This window comes from Camellia sinensis, chromosome 1 (genome assembly GCF_055761805.1).
Source record: "Camellia sinensis isolate YWXY chromosome 1, ASM5576180v1, whole genome shotgun sequence".
Classification (NCBI taxonomy): domain Eukaryota; kingdom Viridiplantae; phylum Streptophyta; class Magnoliopsida; order Ericales; family Theaceae; genus Camellia; species Camellia sinensis.
In genome coordinates, this window is record NC_138961.1 from 110560974 (window position 1) to 110577688 (window position 16715).

A 16715-nucleotide genomic window follows, 5' to 3' on the forward strand; every position below is an offset into this window, starting at 1 on the left:
GGGGGAATTTAGGAAACCCTGACTCGGTACCGAAGGCCACATGTCCGTCATCACCGGAGTTGTCTCGGCTCGGGAGCTTGGGTACGATTGGGGAAGGTCAGCTATGAGCACCCCCTTTCGCCCGGTCCGAAGACCGGCCTCTACTAACCGTGATATCCGTTTTTGAAAACGTTATGTGTTCTTAATCCAATTATTAGCCTAGCATTACTATGTTATGCGCGCGGCAAACAAGTATAGACTAGATTGCCTAATTTGGAAATAAACATTGCATATCCGTTTGGTTTGAAAATGCTTTGGATTTGCTACTCGCAAGTAGGCTAAAATACGGATTTCAACGAGTTTTTCCAACTCAAACAATCCAACCTTCACCCACAGGCATTCAAAACAGTTTAACACATAAGCATCTAGCCACATGTTAAGCATGCTGTCATGGTAACATTCACACTCATGTGATATGCTAAAGCGGAAATACTTACATAGTACTCCATGCCAAAACAAAGAACTTGTTAGCAAACATGCATGATCCAAGTCCATGTTAAGTGCCTAATGCATCGCATACAAAATGTCGCTAAGATAGGCTCGGCTAATCCTAGACATGTCATGTGAAAATGCACAATTATCACATATTCAATTTGGAATTGAAGTACTGATGCAGTTAGCATGATGTTCCGAGCCTAATGCATGTCAACAAATGCATGAATGCACGCATGCATAGCATAAGGTATGCTAAAATAAATGTGCCCTAATCTACCATCATAAGCAGGTAAATAAAAGGGAGGAAAGAAGCGGGGATTGGAAGACATTCACACCACCCACACACGCTTATTACAGATTTGCCCTCGCTCGGAGGGACCAAATAAATATTACAAATTAATTAACTACGCAAGCTAATTAAATATTACAAATTAATTAATTAACAAATTAACTAATTTAGGAAAACAGTAAAACGTCTCGAGAAGCGCGCCGCCATGCGCAAGCTGCCTCTGTTTTCCTCCCTTTCCTCCTCTGGAGGTTGTCAAAACCTCAGGACTACATCCTTGGACAGAGGGGATCATCACCGGCTGATTGAAATTTCCACCGGCAGTGTAGTATGGCCATCGGCACAAAATAGGGTCTGTCGGCAGAGAAAATTGTGCCGGTCGGCACATTACACTGCCGGTCGGCAGAGTATTCCTGCAGAACCTGCAACTCACAGCAACAGAGGGCAAAACAAGGCATGACAGCACAATTCAAGGCATGTATGCACCAAACATGTCTCTTATCATTGTAATGACTCAAAGGGACATGTGCCTCGGTTCTCGGGCCACCAATCACGCATTTCCATACATGATGGCCCAAGGAACCAAGCATGCAACTTTGGTTTCAAATGCATGCAAACCAATCAAACAAATTAGGCCCAATTCCTATCACCAATTCAAGGAACAAGGCATGCATGCAAGATGCAATGCAACCTAGGCATACAAGCTAGGAATGCAACATGACATGGCAAGGCACTTATGCAATCATGCAAGCATACATAGAGCAATGCAAATGGATGGCAAGATGGACTTATACATGAATTAGGCAACTCTAAAATAGGCCTAAAACAGTGGCCAAAATGACCAAAACAAGAAGCCAAAACACATGCACACATACACATGATGGAAGGCCTACACTTGGGCACAATTTAAACAACCCTCAAGCACACTTGAAAGGGAGGAAACATGGACAATTAGCATGCAACATGAGCCCTAAAATCATGTTATAAAATGATGCCAAACCAAGCAACAAATCAAGCCAAGCATGCACCAAACACGGTCTAAATACTTGAGGCGAATCATGAAGCTTTGAAGCATGTTTTATCACAACAAACATGGCATGCATTGAGCAACTAAAAACAGATTTTTAGCATGTTAAAACAAGGCCGAAGGACTCCTTAGATGGCATCTAAGTGGCCCAAATACAAAGGCATACACCATGGCCAAAACATGGAGCATTGCAACACATGCTTTCAAAGCATTAAAGAGGCATGCAAGGCAATCAAACAAGCATGGAAATGGGACTGAAATGACATATAGAATGATCCCAAATCACCAAAACAATGCAAAGATGGCATGCTACACATGCACATACTCAAGGCCAACAAGCCCAAATACAAAGGAGCTATATAATGCATGCTAAAATCAACCCAAATACTTATGGACAGACCTAGAACATGGCAAAATAAGCACATAATCTTCACAAGACTAAGCCTAAAACATGCTCCAACAAAGGCTAACAACCTAAGGCACATTAAGGCATAAACAAGGCATTACATGGCAACTATGCTAAACATGCATGGAGTTCCAAAACCAACTTGAAATCATGTTATACCATGGATATATAAGCATGAAAAACAAACCAAACATGCTCAACACACACTCAAGCATAGGCTTCCTTAAGAGGCCAAAATATGCCCTTTTCAAGGACAACAAGGAGAGGGGATGGCCCTCTCCTTCTTGGGACTTCAAAGGGTCATCTTCACCACTGAAATCCCCCAAGATTTCAGTGGTGAAGAGACCTCAACACCAAAATCCCGGAGCTAACACAAAATGGCTCAAAATGAGGCCTTTTGAGGCCTAAGGGTGGTCAACACCCCTCAAACAACAAAACACTCTTAATAAACAATAAAGAGGGCTTAAAAAAAGAACTTTTTTATGTTATACAATAATCACAAAAACAGCTCTAAGACTAGTAGAAAATCAATGCAAAAAAGGGAAAAAAAAGACTAGTTTCTCACCCTTGATGCCTTCTTCAACAAAGATGCTCCAATGGCCTCCTTGAGCTTGAATCCAAGACCAAAACTTCAAAACACACTCTTTAGAACCTCAGCTCCTAGAGGAAGGTGAAACACTAGGTGTTTGTGTGCAATAGTGAGACACAAAACACCTAGTGTGCAAAATGAGAGGGAAAGAGAGATAGGTGAGTGTATCTAACCCTAACCCTAGAAAACCAGAGCTCTCCTCTGTATTTTCCTCTCTCTAAAATGTCTAAAGCCTCTTCTTTTGCCTTAGAGAGAGTTCCTCTCTATATGCCTCTTGTAAAGCTTACAAGACAAGCTTTGCAAGAGGGAGATCCCTCCATACACGTGTATGGAGGGGAGCAAAATCAATACAGCTGTCCTAAAATATCTACAAAAGCAGATGAACAGCAATCGGCCGGCAAAAAATGCCATCTTGGCCAAACAAAGTGCCGACCGGCACAAAAAAGTGCTGACCGGCAACAAATAGTGCCGACCGGCAAACTAAATTGCCGGTGGCAGCAAAAACCAGCCGGTGGCATCTAGCCACTGCCGGTGATGGGTGGGGATGGTCTACAAGCCCCAACCTGCCTCTCAAAGGCAAGATGCAAGAGTTTGGTGCAAAACCAGACACTAAACGGTCGAGTTCGGGGATCCTGAGGCGGGGCGCGCGAGCCGAGACCTCCGGGAACTCCAAACGAACACAAACATGGATAATCACCGAGTGTTCAAACGGTGACGTCCAAGTCTTGAGGACGGTCAAAAATGGGGTGTCTACAGTTGCCCCTCTTTGACAGAACTCGGAAGTCATAACAATGACGGGAGTGAATGTCAAAGCCCAGAGACGACCCATTTTTGACAAGGCCGAAGACTTAGACAAACATGCAATACAAATAAGATATGCGCCCGGAGGCAGGGGCAAAATGCAAGACAATGCACAGAGCCGAGCATAACTTATGATCATGCAAAGAAAGCTGTAATGAAGCAAACATGCGACAATTTTAAGCTAGCATACCAAACTACACTACAATGCAGAAAGGATGTAAGAGAATTATGGAATTCTCAATACGTCTCACTCGGGAGATACAATACCTGTGCGGCTCGTCTGGTTGCACCAGCTTCAAATGAACCGTACATACAATATCGTGCCTGAAAAGAAAACAAACTTAACAGGTACAATATGGTTAGCAACATGCATGACAATGCAAAATGGATGCAAGACGATATGCAATATATACAAAACAATGTATAAACAATGCAAATGAAGATGCAATGTATTTGAAACAATGCAAGCTATATGCAAAGCATTTGAATCGTGATCCAATCACGAACGGTTCGAAACCACACCTATGTCAAATAGATTGATGGAGGTAACAAGTCTGTCTACCATAGAACGGCCAACTGAACTATGAGTATTGTAGACAGACGCAAGAACAAGTATTGGGTGGAATTGACATAAGTGGGGAAACAACCCGCTGGAGAAAGGACTACGATCCTAATGCCGGATAAAAAAAAAAAAAAAAAAAAATTACACTACAATGTAATGGATGAATATGACACGCAGGCCAAACCAAATCTTGCTTAGGAAAGGCATGCGTACATACAAGCCATGTGTAACACAGAAAAGGTGCCGCAACCCTCAACCAACATATCAACGTGGGATCGGCGCGATACACATACAGAACTGTGTTTTAACATGAAAAGTAAGAGCACATACCGGACCAAGCTCAACCTGGAAAGGCGCAAGCCAAAGGCGGAAGGTGATGCAATGAATGCATGCAATCTACAATGCAATATTTACAAATATGCAATGGAATGGATACAATGGATATGGCATACAAGCCAAACCAAATCTTGCCTAGGAAAGGCATGTATACATACGAGCCATGTGTAACACAGAAAAGGTGCCGCAACCCTCAACCAACATATCATCGTGGAATCGGCGCGATACACATACAGAACTGTGTTTTAACATGAAATGTAAGGACACATACCAGACCAAGCTCAACCTGGAAAGGCGCAAGCCATAGGCGGAAGGTGATGCAATGAATGCATGCAAACTACAATGCAAGTGCATGACAATGCACTATGATGCAATGACTATGATTGCAACTTTCCCTATCTTACCAACAGGGTGATATACTAGGTTGGTTCAGTATCCAGAACTGAGGCGTAGACATGCCGTCTCAACCTATGGGGCTTCCATACAGATTTCAAGCCGAGGGTAAACCTCTGGGTATTTAAACCAGACTTTAGTCTCGGAACTCCCGAACCTTTGCGTTCTAGGCATAAGCCGTTCGAACTCTAGTTTCCACCGTCCCAGTTGGTCTTCTAGGAACTCATCGCAAGCACAGGCAGGTGGCTTTACCAGACCACCGAAAAGTCGTTCGGGCACGACAAACACCGAAGGAATTGCACCTTCAGAGGATTTAAGGTCTCCTAGACCGGGATGCAAAATGTATGCATGACAATGCATGTTTTTTGTTTGTTTTTTTTTTGAAATGCAAATGATGCAAGTGATGCATGTTGCATGGAATGCGCTACAACACGCGGCTTAAGATATGTACAAAGCAATAGTGTGCACACCAATGCAATAAAGGTCTTGCACCTTCCAAGGATTTAAGGTCTCCTAGACCGTACGTGTTTAAGGTCACGCCAGACCATGCGTGTTTAAGGTCTCGCCAGACCACGGTGGTATTTACAAGACGCGTGACAATGCGCTGAAGGTTTCGCACCTCCAAAGGATTTAAGGTCTCCTAGACCGTGCGTGTTTAAGGTCTCGCCAGACCGTGCGTGTTTAAGGTCTCGCCAGACCACGGGGGTATTGCACGACGTGTGACAATGCGCTGAAGGTTTCGCACCTCCAAAGGATTTAAGGTCTCCTAGACCGTGCGTGTTTAAGGTCTCGCCAGACCGTGCGTGTTTAAGGTCTCGCCAGACCACGGGGGATTGCACGACGGCATGATGCGCAAAATAGCGCAATGCGTTAAGCAACGCGAGTGCACAGGACAGTGCGATGGAATGCATGCAAAATGCAATGAGATGCGCAAAACAGCGCGAAATTGAAATGCACAAAACAGTGCAATGCGCAGAACAGCGCGAACAATACAATGCACAAAACAGTGCGATGCGCAGAACAGCGCAAAATTTGAAATGCACAAAACAGTGCAATGCGCAGAACAGCGCGAACAATTCAATGCACAAAACAGTGCGATGCGCAGAACAGCGCGAACAAAATACAATGCACTAACAAGTGCAAGTAAGGTGCGCAAGATAGCGCGAACAAATGCAATGCACTAACAAGTGCAATTGAGGTGCGCAAGATAGCGCGAACAAATGCAATGCACAAAATAGTGCGATGCGCAAAATAGCGCGAAGAAAATGTGATGCACAAAACAGTGCGATGCCAAGTGTGACGTGCATGCCACACGGAGTGTAAATGGGCTTAAATGCGCGACAACGCAAGTATTCCGAAATGCATGACAATGCATGGAATGGAAATGCAATGATGATGCATGGGAGATGTGCACGACAATGCAAAGGGGTGCGTGTTGCAACGCATGTAACACGCGCATAACAACGCAAATGTGTGACGCACGACAGCGCGATGTAATGCACCGAAGTAGTGTGATGAATTTGTGCAACACACATGGGGTAACTTTTGAATTCAAAAGGATACAAAAAGGATACACCTTGCATGAATTCGAGTGCCACGCACTGGAGACACGGCCTGCGGTCAAAACGGAGGTCGGTTGAGCGTCGGAGATGCACTTTCTTGCACTTTCTTGAGCTATGAAGACCCAAAACAATTCAAATGGCCTAAACAAGGCTGTGGGAACCCCACCGGCAGAAAGGGGAGGCCACCGGCTGGCCATCGGCACAAAAACAATTCTATCGGCACAAAAAAGTGCCGGCCGGCACAAAACATTGCCGACCGGCAAATAGTTGCTGAATCGGGGCAGTTCTGTCTTTTCACTTCGGGCATTATAAAATAGGGCTTGAAAACCCTATTCTTCACTTTTCCACCGCCGAAAATTCTTGCCCTCTCTCTCTAGAGTGCTTCTCTCTTATTTTTTTGTCCATTTCTTCGCGTTCTACGCTCGTTTCGTCGTCGGATTCACGATCCTCTTCGCGTTTCGGACATTTTCCACCGATCACATTCTCGTTTCGGTGCCTCGTTCGGCGTTCTCGCCTTCTCGGGGTTTGTTCCCCTCACTTTCCTCTTCATTTCCGTGCCTCTTCACATTCCGGCCTCCCCGGCCATTTCCGACCCTCTCGGGAGTTGATTTTTCAGTTGACTCTTCGTATTCCGGCTCGATTTTCCCTTTTCCGGCCATTTTCACACTATTCTCTACATGGCGGACGACATTCCACGTGTCGGGACTCCCCCGGACCACCAGATGGATCCCGGGGTCGAGCTCTTACCACTGAGCGAGCGCCCGTTCGACCCGGCGACCTACCGGCCGGCGATCCACGTTCTGCCCCCAGACGGCCTGCGTCAGTTCCGGAGCTTTGAGAGGTACGCGGCCCCTGAGCTACTACTACGCGAGCCTACCTCCCACCTTTCATTCGGCACTCCCGAGGTAACTCTTCATCTTCTGCTTTACTTTCTGCAATGTAGGATACAAAACTGCCATAGTTAGCTGTATTCTTTAATTGCTGAAATCTGATATGCCGTAGACCATAGTTGACTGTAAACATACATACAACTGATATCTGCTCGAGACTGACACATGCACACACACTGCACTAGCCCTGAATCACCCAAACACACGGCACACACTGTATTCTACTGCACACACACTGGTACCCAGTATTTGTCTGAATCTGTCAAACTTGCATACATGCCACATCTATTCTGAAACACCCAAACACGCTGACACAGCACACGTATTTCATTGTAAGCATACCGGCACCCGATATTTGCCTGAAACTGACAAACTTGCATACATGCCATATCTGTCTTTTCAAAACTGCATTTTGAATGTTGTCTTGCCATTGTCATTTTCTGTTTGCAGGAGGGTTCCCATACCATTCGCGGGTATGGGAATACTGGTGCGCGGGAGTGGTATGACGAGCTCCCTGATGCGGTCCAGCGCATCGTGGATCGGGCGGGCTTCGGCACCTTCTGCCGAGGGCTCTCCAGGTTGTCCACCTGCAGACCTCTTCTTGCCGCTCTGGCGGAGAGGTGGTGGGACACCACTGATTCTTTCCACTTTTCTGCTGCGGGGGATATGACGATGACCCCTTATGACTTCTCGATGCTCACAGGCATCGGGGTAGGGGGGGATCTGATCCCCTTCGACACCGACATGGATGAGTGGACCGCCGCTCAGGTCCATCTACTGGGGGAGGCCCCACCGCTAGCTCGTCCAGGCTTCGTCCGATATTCCTGGTTCGAGGCACAGTTCAGGGTCCAGCCCGCACTGGGGGAGGAGACTCGGATGACCGAGGAGGACGTGGAGAGGTATGCCCGCGGCTTCCTCATGTTCCTGTTCGGGACTACTATCTTCGCCGACCGGGCGAACACCGTGCCTCTCTGCCTCCTCAGCGCACTGGTGGACGTCCGGGACATTCTGCACTACGATTGGGGCGGCGCCGCCCTGGCCACCCTGTACGGCTATATGAGCTCGGCTTCTCGCGGCAGCGGCCAGCTGCTCGGAGGTTACTGGCGGGCTTGGGAGGTACACTTCTTCTCCACTTTTTTCATTTCTGTCTCGTACTTTCTGTACTCTGTACACTGCACACACTGTACACTGTACACAATACACGGCTCAACACACGGCTCTACCATTTCTGCTTCATTCTGCATATTCTGCTTTATCTGATGGTCATACTGACATCTGTTTTGCAGCTGTGGGTTTACGCCTACTTCCCTAGGCTTGCACCTGTGCCAGTTGCGGAGCCTCCTCCGGCTGTTCCTTTCTCGAGTCGTTTTGACGGGAGATGCACCCGGCGACCGCGGGAGACATTCGGCTTCTTCCGCCGATATTTCGACACCATCACCCCGGCTGAGGTATGCTTTACTTACAGTTCATTTAGGCTTCGCTTTCCCACTGCATATTTCAATAACAGTAGATAACAAACTGTGTGTCACTTTCAGATCACATGGCGGCCATGGGCTTCGCTGCCGTCGGCGATGCGGGGTCGGTTCCCTGGTGCTGAGGAGACCTCGCGTTTCCGGATTCTGCTTGAGGGCCCTGTCTGTCGGGCTTGGTACCTGGGGGAGCGTTTTCTACGCCAGACCTGCGGGTTACCTGAGCAGATAGTCCCGGTTCACCCTCCTGCAGAGATGAGGGAGACCGAGGGGCTGACCCCTGAGCAGCTGGATGATTACTCCATCGGCTGGGAGGAGGCCGGCTTCCGAGGCACCGGCGACTATCAGGAGTACGTGCGGACGTACCTGATGCGCCCCTTGAGCGGTCGTCGAGCAGAGGGGGCCAGGCCTGTAGCATCGGCGGCTGGGGCCGGAGCGGGAGCAGGGGCTGGATCTTCGAGGAGGGCCCGGGTCCGTGGCAGGGGCGGAGTGCGGGGTGGACGAGGAGCTGGCTGGCCTGCCCTGCCTGCTGTACTGACTTTCCAGGGGCAGGGTGGGGCGACCTATCAGATCCCCTTTGCCCCTCCACCGGCTGGGCATGAGTTCACTGACATCCCCGACCTTCCGCCGGTATGTATCACTGCACTTCATACAGTTATTTCATTTCAGTTTACTTGATATTCCACAGAATACTAATGCATCTGATACCTTTGCAGGCTTCTTCTGAGTACACCCGTCAGTCGTTGGCGATGAATGCCTCGATGATGGGGATGCTCCAGCGGACATTTGACCTCCTGGCTGTCTACAGCATACCGGTATGTCCTTCTGACACTGGCCTCAAACCATTCATACACTGCTTTGTATAATCTGATGCACGGCACAACACCCGACATACTGATCTCGCAGCATCTGATACACTGCATACACTGCCTTCTGCACTGTACTCTGTACTGATAAACTGCTCACGGCATTCATACACTGTATTCACACACTGCATTCTGCACTGATAAACTGCCCACGGCATTCATACACTGCATTCAACATTGCATTCTGCACTGATAAACTGCCCACGGCATTCATACACTGCATTCAACATTGCATTCTGCACTGATAAACTGTCTACAGTATACTGATGCATTTCACTTTTGTGTACTTTTTCAGCCTCCTTTCCAGATTCCCATGGCAGGAGGTGCTCCAGCTAGACCTGCTGTCCCTGCTCGGGGGAGAGACGAGGAGGGCAGGATATTTCCCCGCACTAGGGGTGGGCGTACTCACGTCGGGAGTAGCTCGCGAGCTCCAGTTCCGGACGACGACGACGACGATGAGTCAGAGGCAGAGGCAGGGTCATCGGAGGAGGAGACCGGAGACGGTTCTAGCTCGGGCTCTGACGACGACGCTGACGATGCTCCTGGACCTTCGTCCAGGAAGAGGACCAGGACGGACTGACAGCCCTTGGAGTCGCTGGACACAGATGCAGATTTTTGCTATCTTTTCTTTCTTTCTACTTTTCTTTTTGTTGGTAGATAGATTACCTTGTACTGCCGCAGGCAGATTTTTGTTTCCAAAACTTGTACACTTGAAAAGATAATGAAATGAAACGGACTTTTTATCTGAAAAAGTGTTTACATTTACACATCTCATGCATTGCATCGCATCTCATCATGTTACACCTCAATGTAAACGGAACTGATTGGTTGTCTGAAAATTGAACACTTGCACTGTAATAATCAGATAACTTGAACAGCCAACAACAAAATACACCCAAGCAACCCACTGCCTGATTCTTGAACGCACAGCCCTTACTCTGTTCGGGATTGATCTGCATACAGCCCAAAACACAGCATTCGGTTCATTCTACACACAGCAAACTCTGAACAAACGGTCCAATCTGACAAGACGGAGCTCAAAGACGGAACCGGTTGGAGTCGAAATACGCTCGAATGTAGAGAATGGCACGGCATCCTGAGCATAAATGATTTTTGAAATCAAATGAGGGTTTTTCAAACCGGGATATCGAGCCTACCACTGAACACAGCGGGGAGGACTTAAACAAAGAGGTACACGACCTAAACACAACGAGACACGCTCGGGAGAGACTCAAAACAAAAGACGAGACCGTCAAATGAAAGAGACACGACACACAGACGCGTAAACGAAGATGGGGGACCTCGGACCACGAGGAGCCAGTTCAATCTGGGTATTGTTTCCCACCCTTTCTCATTTGTGATCCTCACATCATTCAACTCTCAAGCTCAGATTTTCTCTCAAAACCGTTTTCCTCTCTTTTCTCTCAACTCACACCTCTCTATTCTTCATTCTCTCATTTTTCATCCCTCCCCGGGGTGATTGATGGATAAATAGCAAGGTGTGGGTTCACGCCCGATGCCGTTAGCTCACAGCTATTCTTCCGGCAGGCAGAGCGCTCTTCTGGCAAGTATGTTGATGACGGGGGAAAGACAGAATGCCTGACTCAACTGTGCCCCTAGTTCATCATTTTGACCATTATTTTTGTTTTGGTCTTCTACTAAAACGGTTTTGATCAAAACGAGAGTCAGATTAACATACTTGTTCGATTTTTGATTTGAAAACCGTGCAAGTCAGGCAGCAAGCACTGAAAATTTTCCTTTTTGGGTCCAAGACAATGGTCCGATTTTGGAAAATAAAACAGTTTTCGAGAAAATAGTCAACCTCAGTAAAAATGTTCAAAAACTACTTTTCAAACAGCTGATGCTCGACAAGCATAGAACTTACCCTTCGAGATGCGCAACCTCGGATCGGAGGCAATGGAAAATTGCCCCTGGTTTGAAGGAGGGTGGGAGGGAACGGAAAGTTGCCCCTAGTTTGAATGGCGGCTCACGGCGGCTGGTGGCAACGGAAAGTTGCCCCTTGTTTGGGATGGTGCCGCAGCAATGCGCAGACAGTCTTCATTGGCGGTGGTCGAGCTCTTAGACACAGAGACGGCGAAGACGGTCACAACACATATATGGACACAGTCACCTTGAAGGGTGTCGGCCACTGGACTTTGGGATGAAATCGAAACCATTGCATGGACTGATGGGGGCTGGACTTCAAGATGAAGTTGCCTACGTATCCCAAACATGGGAATCAAGCCTTACGTAGTTCCGGTTAAGGTCCACTCGGGTATTTTAACCTTCACTTTTTTTAGGCTCTCACTTTTGCCAAGGCGCCCAATGCGGGTTTTCGACCTTGCGAGCTTCTTTTCATTTTCTATTTCTTCTTTCTTTTTTCTCTTTTTTTTTTCTTTTCTTCTTTCCTTTTGTATTTTTCTCTTGCTCTAACTTTTGCCTGGACCGCCCTTCCGGGTTTTCGGCCCAGCGAGCCTCTCAAAGGGTAAAAGTGTAGCAAGTCCATGCCAAATGGTTTCTTGAAATTGAAGCCTCTCTGTGTCTAGGAGAACGGCTGTTGCACTGATTTGCGGAGAATCCATCAGGGTTACTCTACGAGCTTCTCCCGGCGAGATCTACTCCTTCTGATTCGGCCTTGATGCTTCTTGATAGAAGGCTACCTCAAAACTGGCCACACGGGCCTTTCATGGCGTTTGTCCGTTGAGCTTTCTGAACATTCTGAAAGGGTTCAAACTCGGAAAACAAATAGGTTGAATCTTGAGGCTGAGAGTGATCCTAGGCTGCGCAATCTCAAGAGCGATTCCACACAGGTCTTCGCAGGGCCGCGTAAAATATTTGTTTTTGAAAGTTTTTAAGGAAGCGAGAAGTCGCTCGTGCCGAAGATAGTGTGGAACCAATCTGGATCAGGCCAGGGTCCTTCTCAGTACTCATGCCGACAAGCATGGCTTTATTCATAAAAAGACTTAGCACGCCTCTCTTTCTCTCAAAATGATCAAAATTTTACAAAACCCGAGGAATTCCTTCCTCTTCGTTTTCATCACCGCAGTGTTCAAAAAGTTTGTTTTGTTGAAAAACTTAGGTTAATGCAATGAGTTTGGCGCGCAGGAGAGCAGACGAGATGTACTGTCAGCCCAATCAAATTCTCTGGCACTTATGCTGAAAGCAAGCATGAAGGTTGAGATAGCAACAGCTGTTTCAATCGGCTTTGTTGGTGCAACTGGCCCCTTGGCAGAAACAGACTCAAAACAAAAACAGATAATTACAAAACAAGACGGTGTTCGAGGCAACAACCCCTGAATCACCTGGTATTATATACAACGGGGACTGACTCGATACAACCAGACAGACCCTTAAGCAAAAAAAGACTGACCCAAGACAAAGAGACAGACTCAAAACAAAAGACTGACTCGATATCCAAACCAGGATTTACAAAACTCGGTTTCACCGATGCTCAAAAATGCGTGCCAGACGCTTCATCAAAAATGTACCAAATGTTGCCCGCAGGCAGTTCACTTTACATACTCGCAGTATCTGAGCCCTCGAAATCCAACAACTGAGTGGTGACGGGCTTGCCTGAGGTGGGTGGTAGGATAACCTTGTTATCAATCAAATCCTGTACTTCATGACGAAGGCGGGAACATCCATCGGTACTGTGACCGGACTGTTGATGGTACGCGCAGTACAAGGTAGCATCATGAGTGGCGGGGAGATTCTTCGGGAGTGGCCGGGGCTCCAAAGGCTTAAGATGCCCGTTCTTTGCCAATATTAACAATGCCCTAGACAAAGGCATGTGGAGGTCGTGAAAGACCCTGCGCCCTCGGGGCAGGTACTTTGCAGTTTGAGGATTCTTGCCAGATGCGCTGGCGAAAGGATCAGCCGGCGCTGCCTTGGCTTTTTGAACCTTCCCCGGTGCAGGGTTGGGAGCTACTGGAATTGTCTGGGCATGACGGGGCCCATCCCGATTTTCTGTCTGGCTTGAACTGCCTTTGATTGGAGCGGGGAAAGCATCATCTACAGCTTTGGTCACTATTGCAGACGTTTGTTGCTTGTTCATCCCTCTGGCCTTCAAAGCCTCGACTGCCCACAGCAGTTGCTCAATAGGGTCGGCGTCTACCTTTGCCTTGTCCTTTCCTTTGGCCTCAGCCTGATCGAGGGTCTGGGTTGGTGCTGACATGTCGTAGCTATAGCCGGAAGCCACCTCTGGCTGGCTGAGCTCTATCACAATCCGCCCCAGTAGTGGGGGCTCCTGTGGTACAAAATTCCCGGCGTACGGCGCCGCTGGCGGTGAAGCCGACATTCCATAGGCGAGGTCTGCCACAGACCTTTGGAGATCGCCTATCATCCCCATCAATTCGAAGGTGGTGGGCTCACGAGCCTGATATAACTGGGGAGCCCAAACCGGGTGCACAACGGGCGACCTGGGCGGGTATGACATACTGATATTGGCCTCACTCTGCGGAGCGGTCCCCTGCTCCGATACAGCTGCCATAACCACAATTTCTTCTGAACTCTGTGCCGCCATAAATCCTGCCTCAGCAAGGGGGAGACACTGGCTGTTCTGTATCAACTCTGCAACTCTCTGAACTGAAAGAAAAACAGACAGCATTTCAGCCCAAACTGATCAATCACGGGTGTAGCCAAACAACTGTACCCTGCTGCTGATCACTGTTCCCAAAAATCATTGTTCCCAAAATACTGAATCTGATACCCGCGGATAACTGATTCTCACAACTGATACTGATACTGGTGTCCCCAGGTTAGATACTCTGACTTGCAAACTGACATGTGCATTCCTGTGGAGCAGCACTCTAAAAGCACATAGCAAGTAAAGAGAACAAAACACCCCTATGTTGGGGTAAAGTTTCCCTGTCCTATTTTGTCAGGAGCTAGGATTTCACTACGCACACAGCGGTTTCAAACAACCTAACATCGGGTAAGCAGCCTGTCCTAATTTGGAATGGTCACTATGGATCCGAATATGAACTAGGTCGAATGGTCAAAAAGGGTGCCCCGGTAAAACCGGGGTTTGTGTTCCCATACTGTCAAAGCCCATAGCCGGTCAGCCTTATGGACATGCCTTGACAAGACAAGCCTCCGGCAAACCGTTCAGGAATGGCAGATGGCAAACACTGTGTTCCTAGGCGCACCAATGCACATGCAATGCAAAGAAACACATAAATGAAGTCAAAACAGGATATCACGAGTTTGAGTCAAACTCTCTAAAAATCCCCAGCAGAGTCGCCAGAAACTGTAGACGCGCCCGCGGAAGGGCCTCGTGCTACAGTTCGGACTCGATTTGTGTCACGGTTCTTAATCTGAACCAAAGAGTCCAAATCTGGCAAATCGTTTGAGAAAACAGATTTTTTTGAAAAAGTAGTGCCAAACATGGACTGCTTTGCCAGATACAGAGTCGCCACCTAAATATTTTAAAATGGGGGAATTTAGGAAACCCTGACTCGGTGCCGAAGGCCACATGTCCGTCATCACCGGAGTTGTCTCGGCTCGGGAGCTTGGGTACGATTGGGGAAGGTCAGCTATGAGCACCCCCTTTCGCCCGGTCCGAAGACCGGCCTCTACTAACCGTGATATCCGTTTTTGAAAACGTTATGTGTTCTTAATCCAATTATTAGCCTAGCATTACTATGTTATGCACGCGGCAAACAAGTATAGACTAGATTGCCTAATTTGGAAATAAACATTGCATATCCGTTTGGTTTGAAAATGCTTTGGATTTGCTACTCGCAAGTAGGCTAAAATACGGATTTCAACGAGTTTTTCCAACTCAAACAATCCAACCTTCACCCACAGGCATTCAAAACAGTTTAACACATAAGCATCTAGCCACATGTTAAGCATGCTGTCATGGTAACATTCACACTCATGTGATATGCTAAAGCGGAAATACTTACATAGTACTCCATGCCAAAACAAAGAACTTGTTAGCAAACATGCATAATCCAAGTCCATGTTAAGTGCCTAATGCATCGCATACAAAATGTCGCTAAGATAGGCTCGGCTAATCCTAGACATGTCATGTGAAAATGCACAATTATCACATATTCAATTTGGAATTGAAGTACTGATGCAGTTAGCATGATGTTCCGAGCCTAATGCATGTCAACAAATGCATGAATACACGCATGCATAGCATAAGGTATGCTAAAATAAATGTGCCCTAATCTACCATCATAAGCAGGTAAATAAAAGGGAGGAAAGAAGCGGGGATTGGAAGACATTCACACCACCCACACACGCTTATTACAGATTTGCCCTCGCTCGGAGGGACCAAATAAATATTACAAATTAATTAACTACGCAAGCTAATTAAATATTACAAATTAATTAATTAACAAATTAACTAATTTAGGAAAACAGTAAAACGTCTCGAGAAGCGCGCCGCCATGCGCAAGCTGCCTCTGTTTTCCTCCCTTTCCTCCTCTGGAGGTTGTCAAAACCTCAGGACTACATCCTTGGACAGAGGGGATCATCACCGGCTGATTGAAATTTCCACCGGCAGTGTAGTATGGCCATCGGCACAAAATAGGGTCTGTCGGCAGAGAAAATTGTGCCGGTCGGCACATTACACTGCCGGTCGGCAGAGTATTCCTGCAGAACCTGCAACTCACAGCAACAGAGGGCAAAACAAGGCATGACAGCACAATTCAAGGCATGTATGCACCAAACATGTCTCTTATCATTGTAATGACTCAAAGGGACATGTGCCTCGGTTCTCGGGCCACCAATCACGCATTTCCATGCATGATGGCCCAAGGAACCAAGCATGCAACTTTGGTTTCAAATGCATGCAAACCAATCAAACAAATTAGGCCCAATTCCTATCACCAATTCAAGGAACAAGGCATGCATGCAAGATGCAATGCAACCTAGGCATACAAGCTAGGAATGCAACATGACATGGCAAGGCACTTATGCAATCATGCAAGCATACATAGAGCAATGCAAATGGATGGCAAGATGGACTTATACATGAATTAGGCAACTCTAAAATAGGCCTAAAACAGTGGCCAAAATGACCAAAACAAGAAGCCAAAAC

General features: G+C 47.3%; 1 protein-coding gene across 1 annotated transcript; it reads left to right on the forward strand.

The window, feature by feature from the left end:
* The first annotated feature begins 9513 nt into the window (after nucleotides 1–9513).
* Nucleotides 9514–10407, forward strand: LOC145789901 (uncharacterized). The gene is made up of 2 exons (XM_082867506.1): nucleotides 9514–9610; nucleotides 9957–10407. The coding sequence occupies exons 1-2, from the start codon at nucleotides 9545–9547 to the stop codon at nucleotides 10239–10241; spliced, it is 351 nt and encodes a 116-aa protein (XP_082723632.1). The 5' UTR covers nucleotides 9514–9544; the 3' UTR covers nucleotides 10242–10407.
* The last annotated feature ends 6308 nt before the right edge of the window (nucleotides 10408–16715 follow it).